Source organism: Columba livia, chromosome 6 (assembly GCF_036013475.1).
Source record: "Columba livia isolate bColLiv1 breed racing homer chromosome 6, bColLiv1.pat.W.v2, whole genome shotgun sequence".
In the NCBI taxonomy this organism is placed as follows: Eukaryota; Metazoa; Chordata; class Aves; order Columbiformes; family Columbidae; genus Columba; species Columba livia.
In genome coordinates this window covers 8,871,777-8,889,419 of record NC_088607.1, presented here as the reverse complement: position 1 = coordinate 8,889,419, position 17,643 = coordinate 8,871,777, and the positions used below count along the sequence as shown (strand labels likewise).

Sequence of the window (17,643 nt, the reverse complement as noted above, 5' to 3'; positions counted from 1 at the left end):
AGTGGAGCATCTCCCTTATGAGGAAAGGCTGAGGGAGCTGGGTATCTTTAGCTTGGAGGAGACTGAGGGCTGACCTCATTAATGTTTACAGATATATAAAGGGTGAGTGTCAGGAGGATGGAGCCAGGCTCTTTTTGGTGACAACCAATGATAGGACAAGGGGTGATGGGTACAAACTGGAACACAAGAGGTTCCACTTAAATTTGAGAAGAAACTTCTTCCCAGTGCGGGTGCCAGAGCCTGGCCCAGGCTGCCCAGGGGGGTTGTGGAGTCTCCTGCTCTGCAGACATTCAAAACCTGCCTGGACACCTTCCTGTGTAACCTCATCTGGGTGTTCCTGCTCCAGCAGGGGGATTGGCCTGGATGGTCTTTTGAGGTCCCTTCCAATCCCTGACATTCTGTGATTCTGTGACTCTGTGATTCTGTGATTTTAAAGTAAGTTCTTACAATGAAAAGCAAAGCCTCAAACTTTAAAAAGAACAACGGATATGCAGAATTCTTCAGACAAGAAGAAGCACTGTGCTGATGTTAACACTCTACTGACAATTCCTTGGATTTTTAAAAGGACATGAAGTATTTCTGCAGATAAACACACCCCTCAGACTACATTTCTTGCAATGCGGACAATTACATAGTTCTCAGGTTTCCACAGAGGAAGCTGATATTAAGACTCCAGGGGAGAATATGGACTGGCAATCGCATGAAACGTATTGGCCTGATCAACTGCATCTCGGGGCTTTATTTGAGGAAAGAAACGCAGCTCAGATCTGGCCAGCGGTAGAAGCAGAGCTGCCATGCCCAGGCCTGGTACAGGCATCTAAAAACTGTTTGTTGGCACATGTTCTTAACTCTAAAAAAAAATACAATATTGACATATAGCGCTTTCCCTTACTTTCTTCAGTCTCACAATGCTCTTATGATACTGTGAAGTATAACCGCCTCACCTTATACCCAGGACTTCAGAATCAATAATCTTCTAGTTTCAGTACAACTAGAAATTTGGATAAATTAGTCTCACTGACTCCATTTATTTGTACATTTCATTAATTTATTGATTTTAACACAAGCCTGTTGCAATGAGTTTCAAAGTGTAACCAAGCTCTCTCATTTTTTCCCTCTACAGGTTTGCCATGATTTGTATTTAACTGAGTACCCCGATATTTTTGTTAAGAAGAAAGAAAATGGATGGTCCTTATCTCTCTCTTCTGTACCATTTGTAATTTTAGCTACTGATATGACACGGAAAAGGGATAAAGAATGGAGCCTAAAAAGATAATCCCAGGGGGTTTAGTCTTTCATCATGTGTTTCCAGCATAGATCATGTTAATCTCCCTTTTCTGAACTCTCTCCAGCTTAAAATGAAGCAATCACAACTGCAAAATACTGCAGGAAAACCCGCATCACCGATCAACAGAAATGAACAGTACTTTTTATATGCCACACTCCCCATCCCCTTTGACTCGTGTCTTCAGTCCTTATAAGCAGCCCGAGCAAGTGCTTGACAGATACTAATCTGAACACAGAGTATTTAAGTCATGATGAATATTTAAGAGAAAAAAATAAACCCATTCTTTATATTTTCAACTTTCACTGTACCTCCTAGCCAATAGTAAACTATTTCTATTAACAGCTGCTAAGAACTTTGAACAGTATTTTTAGTATGTAACCAAGCTCAGGGTATTTTTAATCTATGATTATACATTGTCTAAATCAGATGAGCACCAGTTAGGAGGTTTAGCCAGATTCTGTTCTTGTTATCATACCCTCATATAACTTGAGACTGCTGCAAAACAAATCTTTATGAAGGGTATAACAGATAAAACTGAGCAGTCCTGTCATTTCTGGGGCAGGGAACATCTTCAGGAGAGCTTCACCTCTTCAGACTCTGCAATAAGTTACTTGATAGTTACTGCAGTTAGACTGAATTTTTCCTAAATTCCATACACCGCAACACTGTGATTTTAGCCATATTGGGAAAATTAATCAGTTTCCCTGCGTTATTCAGATTTTCTCCAGTGCAGCATGAGATGAGAATATGGCTGGTCTGCTGAAAACTCTGGAATTCTGCAGCCTTGAAGAGGGGGCACTGGGTCTTTTTTCACTTATTTCCTTGCTGTTTCCAAATACTAAGCAGCTGAGGCGACAGAATCACGTTGCCTCAACCTTTTGTGTGTGTTGCCAGATTCTGCTAAAGATTAAAGACAATTTTCCAATTTTTTTTTCCCCTTTATCTTTGGGATTCTGAGGGAGCGTCTCATGGAAATGAAGAGGTAGGAGGTAACTATCTTTGTCAGAAAGGCAAGCCGACTTTGCACTGAGTAGCAGGGATATCTTTTCCACCTCCACATTAATTACTTTTTGCTTTGCGCAGTATTATGTAACGTATTGCTGTGAAACTGTCTTGCAGCTTAAGTTTCCCTACCCAAAACAAGGAGGGACCTGCTCCCTTACTGCCACTGAAATTGCACATTGGCAGGAAAACAGAACAAATCAGTTGGAGATTTCCAGACTGCACCGCTGAGAGGAATGAAAGAACAAGTTACCGTCAAATGGCTGCAAGTCAGAGAAAAGGGATACAAACCATCCCTGCCAGGGGGTTTAACAAACGGAGAGATCCAAAAACATACTGCTTGCTTCCCTCTCATACCAGCGAACCGCGGGCACAGGAGAAAGGATCCCAGCAGGCCACCAGCTCACACTGACAACAGAGAAAGCAATAAGTGAATTCAACAACCCCTCTCACACTGTTCCCTGCCACAAGCGGTGGAAACAGGATGCACATACACCCAAATAAAACCTGTAATTATTTTAAACTATTTACTGAAACGCTGAAAAATATTCTCTTCTGTTTGAAGACCAGCTGCTTTTATTACACTTTAGTACAGTAACAGGAAAAAGGAAATATAACAAGGAAAAGAAATACCACTAAAGCAACAGAGATGCAAATACCTTGATACCCTCCCCACCCTATTGCTTCAGTATGACACTACCTGGTATATCAGATCTATTTCAGCACAAGAAAGCCCAACTCAGTGGGTAAAGGGCAGGGAAGTGTTAGTTTTTCGTTTTAGGTTCACCTTATGCTCTTCTCTGGCCACACGTGCAATGTCACAACTGAGGGAACGGGTGAGGGTACCAGCCCGGACAGGCAGACCGCTCACCCCTGACTCTTCGGGGGCAACAGGGAAGAAACACAGATGCTCTAGAAAAGTACTCCAATCTTGGGACACCGATCCCCTTTGCCAGGGGACATGACAAGCGATTAAAGGAGTTGGGAGAGTCAGAGTGAGAGCACAACTGAAAACAATACCTGGGATATAGATTCCACACCCCGAGACTGAACTGAACTTGTGAAACACTGTGCAAAGATCTGTAGAGCCTAAATTTGCTCCTTATACCTACTGCACTGTGAAATAAAATCAGCTTCTTGCTAGAAGAACTGACTTGCCTGTTTCCTTTACAGGTGAAGCCTGTAGTTCCACAGCAATGGAGGTGTGCCGGGGGGCTGCACGGGGCAATCACAATGCTATGATGTCTGGACCAAAGCTGACGTGCTCCAGGTCTAGGCCGCCTCCAAAAGAGCTGCAGACACAGCTCCAGAAGACTTCAGAAACTGAATTACAGGCAGGAAGTTCCTTTGGACATAAGAATGTCTGACAGTCACTATATGTCATTCCACCTTTCTGTCTTTCAAACCCATTTTATCCCCAGGTGTGGCAGTTGCAGGAAGCCTTCAATGGGGCAGTTGACGGCTCTTTAGCACCTTTCGTGCCCCACTGTGCCTGTCCCCACATACACCCAGGGTGAGACCAAGGTGCTGACAGTCACATCCTCCCCTGCCCCAGAACAGGGGGACTTCACCTCCACCAGCTGGGGCGGCAGGAGGGGTGGGACCCTCAGTCAGCTGACAGGACCCTCAACAAAGGAGGTGCCCAGAGAAGCTGAGAAGTTTCTGGACCATGCTGTAATGCCCACAGCCAGATCTGACCAGGCTATGAAATGGGGTCCCCTTTTGAGCGGTCTTCTCGGAGCAGCAGCTCTGTGAACTGGAGCCCTCCTCTTAGACTGGGACGTGTCTAAGGAGACTTCCCGGGATTGAGAACATCTCACCTCCTTGTTTGAGTGGTTATTTACTGGATATATCCTTGAATGAGTCCTTGCCAAACCCAGACAAGTGTGAGCCCTCACCTCACCCAGGCGAGTGATTATTTTCTTGTGGGTGCCCTGGAGTGAGAGGCCTCTGGTTTTGTTTCTTGTGAGTGTGTGTGTGTGCACACTGTGGATCCTCATTGTTCTTATGTTGCCGTACCCCAGTAATCTTCTCAACTCATATCCAAACTCATATTTTCTGTTGTCAGAGTGCTAAATAATTGTATAAACCCTGTTTCTAGTTGGTTTATTGGCTACACTTTTCCGGCTACAATAAAGTCTGTTTTGGAACTTGTCCGCCTAAAATTGACTTTTGGGGTGTCTCCATGACACTAGGGATGCAAAACTATGTCACAGGAATTCTGGAATGGCTAATGCAAATCAAATCAGTACCTACAAACAACCTGCCAGCAAAGACATTCATTTGTTCCCAAGGGGTAAGCTGTTTACACACCAGCACAGCATGTAAGGAAGATGTTCTGCTGGAGGAGGGAGGCTGGTCCCAGGCACTCAGGTCTGAAGCACCTTCCTCTGCCCGATCTGCTGGGGGATAAGTCATGTTTAAACTTGACAGCCCCAGCACTTACACTCAGAAGTGACCTAAATTAGTGGCCACCATCTGAGGATGGCAAATGTCCTCCATGCATCAGTTTTACCTTTCAGTTTTTGTGGAAAATATATTTAAGACCCATGTTCTAAATCTGGTGATTCTTAGCGCTCTGCTAGAGATCCGTAGGTACATTGGAACTAAAATCATGTAAGATAAAGCTTTATTTCAACGTTCTGGTCTGAATAAAGTAAAGAAATATATTTAAAAGGCCATTTTTATATAGATGATCTGTGTACCAGGCTGTAATAGCTAAAGATAAAAATGTGCCAGAGATATTAAAGTCTCTGTCACACCTTCCCAATGCAGCACAACACCAGTACACACCTCTGCTCTAAAGCGCTCCCTACACAATGGCACATCTCCCTTGATCTGCAATGAAGAATCCACTACTCTGCCATGCAAAGTGAATTTTATTAACTTGATTCAGGATCTGTCACTCATTTTTCAACATCTTACATGTACCTATAATACACGTCATGGTTAATCCATTTGATGAGCTCTGTCTATTTCTGCTTCTCTGATGAACTCTCATCGATTTGCCTGTCAGTCCAGCTCCTTTACAACAACTTACCAGAGCCCAAATTATTAAAATAAAAGCTTTACATAGCTGGTTTTATTAATAAATAAGTAGATAAATAAAGGCTACAAACAGTTTCTGTTTCTGTTGTCTGTTTAGATTAACAAGTCCCCGGGCACTGATCTTTCACAGTGTGTAAATGGTACTTCATACAATGCCCATCACTCACCCAGCCTTGCTGGGCTTCCCACTGCAAATCTAATAGTATAAAGCATTTTTTTTAGAGCAAGATTCACCTTATCTATCAGTAGTCACCCAAAAGATAAGCATCTCTTCCACGCTAAATCATCAAAGCTTTCTCTCCAATTAACAAGTACTTATGAATATTAATTTATCAGCCTTGTCATCTTTCTTTTGGGATGACTTTTTATGCCTCAGTAACAATGCAGACTAGAAACAGTCCATTGTCACCTTAGTCATGTGTCAATGTACTAGTGCCAGTTTCCTCAAAGGAAAAAAAATCTTTCCCAAACTAAATATTTGCCTTGGATAAGTCAACTCAAAACAATTAGTGTTAAAGGGAATCTCTACAGTTTTAAAAATTGAGGGAAAAAATGGCTTTAACAGATTTAAATGACCTTAAAGGTCATTCCAGACTCAGGTGCTCCCCAGGGCAGGCAATGCAGCCCACTGGACACAAAACCAAATTCTGCCTTGCTAATAAAACACAGCCCTCCCCTCCCAGCAAGAATGCAATGGAAATCAGTTAATTAACAAACGAGGAAGAACATAATTACAGATTGTAGAATATCACTATGAATATGTCATATTTATCACTGTTTCCCATCACCACATAAAAAGAACATATCTTCAGTGCAGTTAGCTTAATTTACAAGCTCCAAAATAATCATTTCTCACCTCTACTGACATTTCTGGAAGTTATTTTTGCCTTAGAAAAAGCCAACAAGAGGATCTGTGAGGCACGTTACACAAAGCAGCTTGAGGCTTTTATCTGCCTAAAGAACCAAATAACGGTGCTAGAAAAGTGTTATTTCGGCTCCCAAGCATGTTCAGAATCAAATTTCACAAAGAAAAGGAGTGACCCAGTTCAGCAATGTAAATACACGCCATCTCATCAGCTTCAAAGTTTAGCTGAAACAACATTCAGCTGCTACAGCTTGCACTTCACACATCAAATTCTGTAAATATTCCTTATGATTAACAGGACCAGATAAAGAGAGGGTCAGAGCGTTGCAGGGACGAACTGACAGAGGTCACTTCAAAGGCCATGTTCTTACAGCTGAGGCTTTGCTTGGGAATCCTACGAGCGGTGTTCTTCAGATGTTTGCATTGCTTCAAGCAGCAGGTCAGCAAGAGGCACTAAGGGAACACCAACAACCCTACAGGGAAATCAGCATCACCACAGCAAGCAAGCTATTCCCAAAGCCATCCCAGAAATAATCCCTCTACATTTGCCTAGGAAAACCACTCTGCATATCTTCAATTCATTCCTAATATGATCTCCTTTACATGTGAAAGTTATTTTAAAAAGTTATTAAAGCTGGATTAATTTTATTCATAAAGCCTGTTCTTATAGCTGTATTGAGGAGTCAAAGATGAGCTGCTTTTGTAGATTCGATGTGTTTCATATTTCCTTTTTGATAAAAAGCACCACCAATGCTTTTGAAAACATGGCCATATGAGATCTGCACACTAGTGTTAGGATCCTGCAGCCCTCACACTGTAACACGGCTGAAAAGGGACTTCCAGGCATCAAAACCTTTCCACTTCTCTACAGCTGTTTATAACAAGCAAAGAAACACAACTTCCCTCTAACCCAGCCTGCTGATTAATTAACTGATGCAACAGCAACGCTGCAGCTGCGTTTGCCAAGTTATCATGCTCGGGACCATAATTAACACAAAGGAAGTTCCAGTGGGAATCAGGCTTCAATGACATCAGTGGCAACAATTAAAGCTCCTGAAGCTTTCTCAGCGCTTCAGAGCAGCTTCTTCATTCTCTGAGCAACCCTCCAGTTCTGCCAAATGCCTCTTGGAGGCAGCTAAGGCTCAAATGTTTTTACTGGACTCAAGGGCCATCCTGGCTGACAGAAACCTCTGACCTAATGTTTTGCTTCTAAAATAACAATGTCTTGCATGTACTTCCCCTTTATCCCGATTTCTTTCATATAAGCAATGGAAGCACAAGAGGGAAGCCCACAAGTAAACAGGGGATGGAGATTTCTCCCTTCAGCCTGCCTTTCGGATTTGTTGGTAAATTTTGTAGCTCAAGGAGGTAAGAGATTATAATACTGGCTAAATATACTGGAGTATACCCTGGTATTGTTTTGGCTGTCTTTCCCCAACATCTACACTCTCTAAATCTTTACAGCTCTTAGCCACGGATATTCACGCCTCATGACATAAAACCTGAACACCAGACGAAAGCAGTACATTATAATATGTTAACATAGAGGATTTGTAATGCTTTTGTTTTACCTAGTGGAGATATTCCAGTTTTCACCCCTGATTAATACATCAACCCAGTGCCAGTGTGCAACATCTCCCAATTCTGTCCAGAGACATCAGTCTACCCACAGACAGCAGTTCCCGAGGAGGCAACACAGTTCTGTCTCCTCTAAAACAAATGCAAAGAGAGGATATCCTTGATCTTTTATTGCCGAACTGTTTCTGATGCAATGATCTACTTGCAGCTGACATTTGAAACTTGAAGCTAAAACGAAATCTGCAGATGGGATTTGAAGGTCATCCAAACACAGCTTTAAACCTGCTCTATTTTGTTCCCTAGTGTGCCTTTGATACAAGCCTCTGGTTATAAGTTATTCTGGACTTCTTCTTCTCCAAGTTGATCATCTGGTATATCAATTTATGACTGGGCAGGTAACATAAAATATACAGTTACAGATATTTTTCCCAACTGTATTTTCTTTTAATGCAGTTAGGCTGGAGAAAGTCGATTTTGTCTTTTAACTTACCCTGTTCAAATCAAAAAAAAACAACACTTTTCTTTTTCCCTGATCATCACAAGACACATAACTAGAAATAGATTTGCATTATGAAATGCTGTAGTAAATGTCTGTTCTATCTTTTCAGGACAGTGTGTTAGAGATACTGAGATGCTCTCTGGGTTACCAAGTGGACTTCAAAGAACTCTTATTTGTAATTCAAACCTGTTAATTTTCGTACCTATCTACATTTGTGCAAAAAGGCCAACTATGCATTTGCATAAAAAGCTGACTACAACCCCATGCAAAAGATTAGCCCACATCTGCATGACACTTAAATCCTACCTAAGCCTATTTGAAATATCATTAACGTTCTTCTTGCACAAATGAGACAGCACCGCTGTGGATTAGGTAACGGGAGACACGCTTAGTGTGCTGGAGATGACAGGGAAGGACCAACACGGCATTACTGGGTTATGCCATCATCTGTGCTTTCTAACCTCCTTCACTGTAACAGCCTCATCTTATATATCCTCTCCTATATCTCGACCTGCACCTGCCATCATAGATCACACCAACCACTGACACCCGGTATGTTGAATCACAGAGTAGGAGAGAAGCTGCAGCACCGAGGAAAGCCCGAGTTGGCCTGTGCTTAGCAGTGGAGCATCACAGAAATAGGGCCAGCTCTGAATGACATCAGTGGTAACACAGACACAAAACTTCCTAATTGCCGTGCTCTGAACCTTCTTAAACACACTAACAACAGCAGCTTGCTATAAAGACTCAACTCTTTTAAGTTACATCCTTGCTTAGCAATCCGCAAATTCAGGAAGTGGACAGACCTAAGTAACCAATGCTTCCAAAATAAAATCCCAAAAATCTAGTGATGCAGGTGACTTCACACTACAAACTGCAGTCTGAGTTTGGACCATGAGAGTAAATGTTGCCAGGCAAGGCCTTGAGCCACCTCATTTGCCCCATGTCCTCAACAGGCAGTTCTGTTCACCAGATTGGCATGACAGTTTGCACTTGAAGGAAAAGACCAACTTACAGGTGACGGCTGATGGCTGTGATGGTGAGAGGTCCTGCTCAAAGTGGGTCCCATGACTGCTGCCTCAAAGTATTTTCATTCTACTATCCACTGATTATAAGGCATCTATCTACCATCAGCCAGTCTGACCTCCAGAAATAAACTTTATGATGGTGCGCTTAAATCTCAGGAAATGCCCGCTAACCAGATACTTTACAATGAACTTCACTAACAGTAGCACAAGGTCGTTTTCTCACTGAGTGATTCCGTATCTGGGCTATATGATACTCCATTTCCCACAATTTGCACCACTTAACCATTTCTTCTATACCAAATCTGAAAATCCAGGTGAGGTGGTTTCACAGATCAGCTCCTACAATCTTCCTAAAGACTTCTCAGAGCTATTGAAGGGAAGTTGTTCTGCAGCTCCTGACCCTCTGTATGGCAGCAATTTAGGCTCAGCCCTTGGCTCATCTGCACAAGAATACAAGCACTTGTGTCAGGTCTAGAACTGCTCTTCTGGACATCAGGAAAGGCAGAAAACAACTACGGGCAATAATTTTAATTATTAAAGAGCATGAGCACCAAAATGAGGGAGAATTGATTTAGTGAAGTTCCTCTACTGTATTGTGCATTAAAATCATTAATCCTCAAAGCTTTGTAAAAATGGACCAACACAGCTGTTAGTGAGCAGCTGTTTGCAGCCGAGAAACCAAAGTCCAAGAGCAATAGAAGTCCTTAGCTGTTAGCTAGACTACCTGTTTACAAAATAAAAATAACACCTGAAGCTACATACATTTATTATCCTGCTGGTTTTCATTCTGTCCAGCTGTGCCACACACAGAAAAAAACTTAGTGACAGGCTGGGCAGCACACTAGATAGAAGTTTGCAAGAATGCAACCAAAATGGGTAGAGACATTCTGTAATGAATCTCAGGGACTTGCCTAAAACCACATGAAAAGCCTAACCACAGCAGCAGTTGCCATACCCAACTAACAATTAATCACAGTGATATGAATTTCAACTCAGCCTATTCATCAAAACATACAGGTTCTTTCCTAAACCTCGGGCTGCTGTGACTTCCCTTGTAGTATTACCCAAACTATCTCAATTAAAGCTGTTATGTCATGTCCTATGGCAAGTTACAATCACATCTCTTATCTGTAGACAGGAGCAACATAAGGCTTTGTTTCCTGCATACCTGGATTTCAGCAACAGACATATAGTTCATGTTCCTGTATATTGCACCACCTTCAGCCTAACTAGGCTCGGCCTTGATACCTCCCTTCAAGAATCCACAATGATCTCCTTTTGGTACTAACAAAACATTTACAAGGCCAACTTACAAGTAGAGGGAAAGTGACATGAAAGTAATATTCTTCCTCACAGAGATAAACCTGAAACACAGAATACAAGCGTCTTTTAAAGTCAGCCGATTTGAGACACAGGCCCATTGGTGCCTTGTTACGGGGGTATGAGAAACAGTTATGAGCTGTTCATGTGATCCAGAAGGAAGATGGACATCACAATCACGGACTGCAGAAACTTCACCAGCAATAATGTTTGCAGAATATACATTTGGTTACCCAGAAGGGTGTTGACAGCCTCATTTTCAAGGAAATAGAGATACTGTTATATGAGGGAACTTGTCCACTGAATCTAATACCATCCCCTGTACACTGTACACAAAGTCAACACACAAACCAACAGTAAATCATTCAACCACCTAATAACGCTATATTCACTTTCTTCTGCTTTTGGAGCCATCCCTTCTGGAAAAGTTGGGGCAGAAAGCTCCAGCAATGCAGGGCCTGGGGAGATACCTCGGGAACACAATGCACCCTAAATGCAGCCCAAAAGTATAGGTTCTGTAAGCATGAGCTCTGGGCCATTAGCAGGTCCCAAATTCCCTACAAAGCTTTACCAGGAGAGGAGTACTTATTATTTAACTTGGATAGAAACAAAGTGGTGGAAATTATTTGACGGGTTTCCATTTACTGATCCAGCAATTTACCCCAAGCATTTTCACATCAAGTTCCCCCAGAGATGAGAAAACAAGATGAAATTTCTCAGTAAACCGCATAGCAAATGGCCACCTGTAAGACCCGCTCCAGTCCTGGTGTAAGTTTGCTAATTCCACTGTGCTTACTTCAGAATTGAATCTGGGCCCTGTATCCTACACTGCTCCACTTAACACAGCTAACGTGTGTGACTAAAGCTCTGTTCAGCTCCAGATGGCCAAACGTCAAATACATCGAAAAACACCCATTGCCAAATCTCTGCTTAAAAACAAACAAACAAACCAACAAACACGCAGAAGAAATTAATATGAATTCAGCATCAGAAAACATAATGAAACATAATGCAACATGCTGCCTTCCCTTCTGCAGCTCTCTTTTACAGGGTGTTTACCTTGTAAAAGGTAATGAAAAGATGCAAAGGTAACTAAAATATGCAATAAATCTCTGCCCCTGGCTACTGAACAATGTCTCAGCTGTCTTCATGGTGCTGACTGTTTATGTCCTCCAGAACAGAAAGCCACCATGCTCTACATCAGGGGTAAGACCTCCATGCTCCTACTGGCACACTAGTTATAACAAAGAGGTATTAAAACTAAATAACAACTATATCCAGGTACTGCACTTTCTTTGGAGAAGATAAGGAATGACTAGAAAGCAAATGTGCACTAGGCAAAAAAAAGGATACTTGTCCATGGTTTGGCTCACCAGAAATCATGATCAGCAGCAGCTGATCATGAATAACTGAATAAAAACATCTATATACACGCATATACAATTCGTGAAGTTCCTCATGTTTCCAGCAGTTTTCCAATGTGGCTGCCAGGATGGCAAGAGAATTCAACAGAGGTGCTCAGTTCAGAGCAGGGTTTAGCCCTGGAGGGAGGAAAGGAGAGAAAGAGAAAGGGAGACCAATATTTTGATTAATATACAGAACTCATTAAGAGTTTTATATAACTTCTCTGCACTAACCTACATCTGACTTCAGTCATAACACTCTAGAAACAGCTAAAAGTAATTTTCACACCTTCCTTCTAGGATAGCATGTTATCTAGATCAGGTAAAGCAGATTGTGGATGAAATACAGATTTTACCCAGACTCTTGTAACTGCCAGGATGAACAATTTCCCAAAGACCACAATGCCTACTTTTGTTCTTTCAAATGGGGGGAATACTTATTCACCTCCACGTAGCTTAAGAATCACTGCATATACAATTAACTCTCTTTTACACATGCTAAAGTATGACTATCTTCATTATCAACTACATTTCTAAATACCAGTGTATTGTTGAGGTTCTCTGTAGTGCTGTCATATACAAATGAACACGAAAAAAAATTAAAACAAGTCTACAAAATAGGGTTTCAGGCAGAACACAGCTGAATAAACCCCTATGTCCCATAACACAGAACCCTGTGTTACAAAATACTAATGGTGAAGGGACTTAACGAGCTCTGTGCCTTTTCCAAGGTAGGATGAACTGTCTCTACCACCCATCCTCTATTCAATGTCTTCCTTTACTTCATATCCTCACCAAAAATCTGACCAATTCATCTCTCTGATCAGCACAAATCTGGAATTACTCTGCTGGCCTCCACAGTTATTCCAGATTCACACAACAGCAGAGGGCCAGCTTGTCTTCAAAGAGCTCCGCTACTAAAAAAGCCTTTTTGTCAATGTATTCTTTGCCCATAAAATGAGCAAAGCCATTCAGCCAAGAAGTAGATCAGAAATAAAAGGCATGCTGATTATTTTTTGAAGCACTCAGGAAAGATCAAATCACTGTGTCGCTCTCACCCTCTGATTCTGCAGAATATTGTGCTCAAGTGTAACCAACAGTACTGCCTGACATTTTCAAGACATATAAAACAGGAAAATAGCCATTTTTGAAAGGCTTTTAACTTCTAGTTCCCAGTGAAAAAAGAACTTGATGCTAAACATTTGCGCTCCCAAGATGAAGCATTAAGAGTAGCGTGCTTACAGAACCCATAAATATTAGCAGTAAATAATGTTTGACAGAATGAAAAGCCAAATTAAAGATTTCCTAGTGGGTTATTTTGCATATAGAAATTAAGGAGGGTAGGGTAGAAAATGAAACTTAATAGGATTCAAGAACTCATCAATCCATGATGAGTATTTTTCCTGCAATACAGACTGGGGAAGAAACATCAATTAATTCTTTACTAAGAACTCCGCACTTGAAAGAAATTCTGAGCAGGCAACACTAACATGCATTTTAAACTGATCAACTCTCCCCATATTGGTGTCAAGACATCATTTTTTTACCCTAGAACTTGGAAAAATCTCAGAGACTCTAACTCTTCTATGATCCATTGGCTGCATTTTTGATATAGCATTTATTGCTGGAAATCAGAAAATGAGAACACACTAAGTAAACTGAGCTTTCCCGCCAGCATGAAGGAAGATATATTCTGACTAAAACTGTTAAGTTTGGAACTTAATAGCATTACTGGTGTTTAGGCAGCAACGATGATTCCTGTGGAATTTATTTTCTCATCCCGTTATTCCTTCTGTCTCTCCAATTTCACTTACATTAAGTGAATTTTGTAAATTGAAAAACGAGTTGTTGTATTCATGAAAACACTTTTGATCAGTTCTGGCTGCACCTGTGGTGCTCTTTAGATGAGTCAGAAATCGAGAGGATATCATAGCTGATCTCATAATTAATCCATTCCCAGAGAGTTAACATAGGACTTCTGTCAGTATTATGCTTTCTAGTTCCTGCACGTTCCCCAGCTGATGGGGTTTCCTAATTGTCCTAGGAAATCTCTTAATACTTCTGTGTGAAACTTGCAGTGCAAAGAAAGCATTAGCAGAAAAGAATTAACAGTGTATTCAAGGAAAACAGCAGATTGTACTCTCAAGTAGCAACACAGACTGTAACTCGGCAGCATGCAAACGCAGCCGGGCTGGAGATGTTCATCTCCATGAAGATCAGTCCTTTGCTACATAAACACGGAAACATGGCAATAAACTTCATTTTATGTTTTTCCCTTGAAAACTCATATGCTTGCATGTGTGTTCCCCCCTCCCTTCCCAGGCCCTGTGCTTGTGTGATATAGGTAAAGAAGCAGAACTTCATCAGGCTGGGAGAGAAACCTAATTGCTTACAAATCAGAGCTGGCAGAGCACCAGCTTCCACAAGAGTCTGTGAAGCGTTCAGAGGTTTTAGGCAGCTCAGAGTTTTACCTCCGGCCATTTCAAACCAACACTTTCCTCCACTCCCTTCAGAAAATCACAAAAATATTTGCAGCAAGTGTAAGGACAGTTGTTCCAGTGCTGTCCTGGACTGACTGCTGGGACACTCGGGGCGTCCCAAAAACAAAGAAATCAAAACAAAAAGCTTTTTGACATCGGGACACTTATTGTAACTCTCTAAACGTTCTCTACTCCCATCTCTTCTAATCTATTCAGGTTCAGGGCCGGTTTTGGTCGGTGTCAGTTCCATCTCTGTAAGAGCTGGAAGAAGGATTTCCAGGGACACTCTCTGCCCTCACTTTGCTTTAAATCTGTCTCTTTTGCTCACTGTTCTCAGGTGCCCTTCTACTCTATTCCACTCTCTCCAGCTCTTACTCACCATCTCCTTCACCCACTGCTCTGGTGACTTGTCTCCAGAGGAAAGTGTAGGAAGCAAACTTAACAAGGGCAGAACAAGGCTTAATCTTGACTTTGCTTCCTCAGAAAACTGAGTCATAATCTGTATTAGTAACACACAGCTCTTGCTGGACCTGTATATTTGGAGGGAGGGTTCAGCTATGGAAACTGAGTATCATATAAAAAACATTTCACGTAACTCTAATGATCTTTCAGAAAGGCGAATTGTGTGGAACAGAGAACGAATTAATCTCCTCCCCTCTTTCAAATGGGTGCAGTGAGCACAGGTGATTATAGTTTCTTTAGTTGCTTTCTATACACAGACTCCAAATCTGTTTCTGTGTACACATACACATTCATACGCACGCACAAAACCACCAAAGGGATCTTTGCGGGGATCAGCCCTTCCCTGCAGCCCCAGCCACAGCACCCATTAGTTTCGGCTGGCTGCCTCCTGACCTGCCCCTCGGGCAGCAGCGCCAACAACCTTTGCTAAAAATACCTCCTGAGCATCATAAATAGCAAGATGGTAGGATTCTTAATCCCCCTTCAGGCACGCAGGCTTTTTGCTTTTGATAAACACGCAGTGGCAACAATGGACAGAGAATAAAGTGCATCTTCTAGCACTGGTCTGCTTGGCCTGTGTGCCTGGCAGAAAGGAAAAATGAGAACTCCCGGTATCCACAAAAGCAGGACAGAGAGGGAAACCGCTATCACGAAAAGTCCGCAAAATCTCCCAAACCTAATTTTTGAACATGTTTAGCATAATAGGATTTACTGCCCAAAAGACAAGACCAGTGTTATTAAAGAAAACTTTCCATCTGCAGATAATCTACATTAAGCAGGGAGCCAGACAGCAGGAGAACACACAGCAAAAGAGGGGAGAGGTCAAATCTTGCCCTGCTTAACTTCTGCCCCACCACAAACCGTGCAGAAAAAGCCACAGAGCCTGGTGGAAGGAAGAACAAGATGTGGCCCTTCCGTGGCACCTCACTCTTGAAACACGGTACCAAACCTGACACGAACCTCTCAACATCCCTGCCGCACAGACTTGAAAAACCCCCACGTTATGTAGGGACTGAGGTCATGGTACATCTAGATATACAAAATACATTAAAGATCCTAAAATCAACCACCATTTGAGTCTAAGTTTTCAGCTTCTCCTTATTGAATGCGTTATGGGTAGAAATCCAACAGTTCCAAAGAAACTTTACAAGTCTTTCAGCTCTGTTAACCCTTACAATTCTGCTATTTTAAAAACCTTCAAATTATGAGGAATAAAAGGTTAAATGGCTCTTTTTTGTTGTTGTTTAATTCTTCTTCAAGTTTTAAAATATTAAACCTAGAAAAAATTGCCACTGTCCAGCCACAGGGAAGAACATCACAAGCTGTGTTTCCTACACAAACATGTATAGGAAAACATTTACTATGTTGCAAGTATGGAAAGAAACACGGTATCACTGTGGTAACTAGAATACAGTCACCCACATTAGCCACTTACATTTTTTGAATTTCAAATGACATTTTCAGAAAGATAGAAAGCAAGATAATGGCATCATAATTTTATTGTAAATTGATCGTATTATATATGAACATAATCAGTTAATCAGAGCCTCTTTCTCTGAAACACTGGCCTCCAAATGTGGATTACACATCCAAGTACACAAAACATTTTTGTTATTCATCTCAAATATCAAAACATCTGGCAACGGAAACCAGAAAAAACATTTACAGACATTTTTGGATGGAGATTACTTCAGGTCAAGTCAGCAAGCATCCCTAAGCTGCAATCGTCACATTCTTTTTTCAGTTATTTTGGATTTAGCCAGTGTTACTAAGAGAGAAATACGACATAGGCTTTTTACAGCAGCTGTCAGTTCAACAGTGATCAAAGTTTTATTAGATCAAAGTCTGGACTGGATAATTTTGGGATTATCTCCAGCTCATAAGGTAGAATAAATAGTTTTGGATAACCACATATTATGTAATAATATTGTCTTCTTGCAATAAGTTTTGTTCTTATTTACATATGCCACAGGTTTTTAATGGATTGTTCGATTATCATTTAATTGTTTTATTGGCTTCCTAGGACAATACAAGAGAAAATTACGCAGCAGAAGGCCATAGATGCATTCAAATCCTGTCTCATGCACCTACATGCAGAGGATATTCATGAGAAGAGGTGAAACTAAGATTAAAACATTCAAACTGGGCACAAATCCAGCGAAAGGTAACAGGTCTTAGAGCTCTGCTCATCAGAAACCACTGAAGACATCTGCAGATTTCTTTTTACGGAACAGGGACATTCACACACACCTTAGTACAGCCTGTTCATGCGTGTACACATCCTTCTGACTGGGATAAAGAAAGTCCTCGGCAGAGAAAATTAGTATACTTACATAATGTCAGCTTTCATTAATAGGCATAAAAGATTGCTTCATGATGGGTAATACTCTGCATAATTCCTTGTGCAACTAAACCTAATTTTAAAGGTGCTTAGATTTGTGCTTCACTCAGGTATTCTTCCGTTCAAGGAAAAAAACGGGTTTTCTTTTGGTTCTCACTCCAAGAAAACCATTGATCTACACACTGTCTATTGACCATAGGCTCAACTATATCCCTGTTCCACTGAACAAGGTACTTACTATTATCTTCAGTGAAACAGCAAGTCCTAAATCCATCTCTTCTTTTGCATTCTAATTCTATGAAACTCATTCACCTTTCACAGTCTTTATT

General features: G+C 41.4%; 1 protein-coding gene across 2 annotated transcripts in view; it reads right to left on the bottom strand.

Moving 5' to 3' along the window:
• ABLIM1 (actin binding LIM protein 1) overlaps positions 1–17,643 on the bottom strand; it is a 203,529-nt gene that overhangs the window by 178,181 nt on the left and 7,705 nt on the right. The window contains exon 1 of one of the 2 annotated variants that reach the window (XM_065066946.1): positions 12,002–12,023. The exons of the other annotated variant lie outside the window; for it this stretch is intronic. Within the exon in view, the coding sequence (XP_064923018.1) occupies positions 12,002–12,011 (10 nt within the window). The 5' untranslated portion in view covers positions 12,012–12,023. Of the gene's footprint in view, positions 1–12,001; positions 12,024–17,643 lie in introns of those variants that run through there. 2 annotated transcript variants of the gene reach the window in all.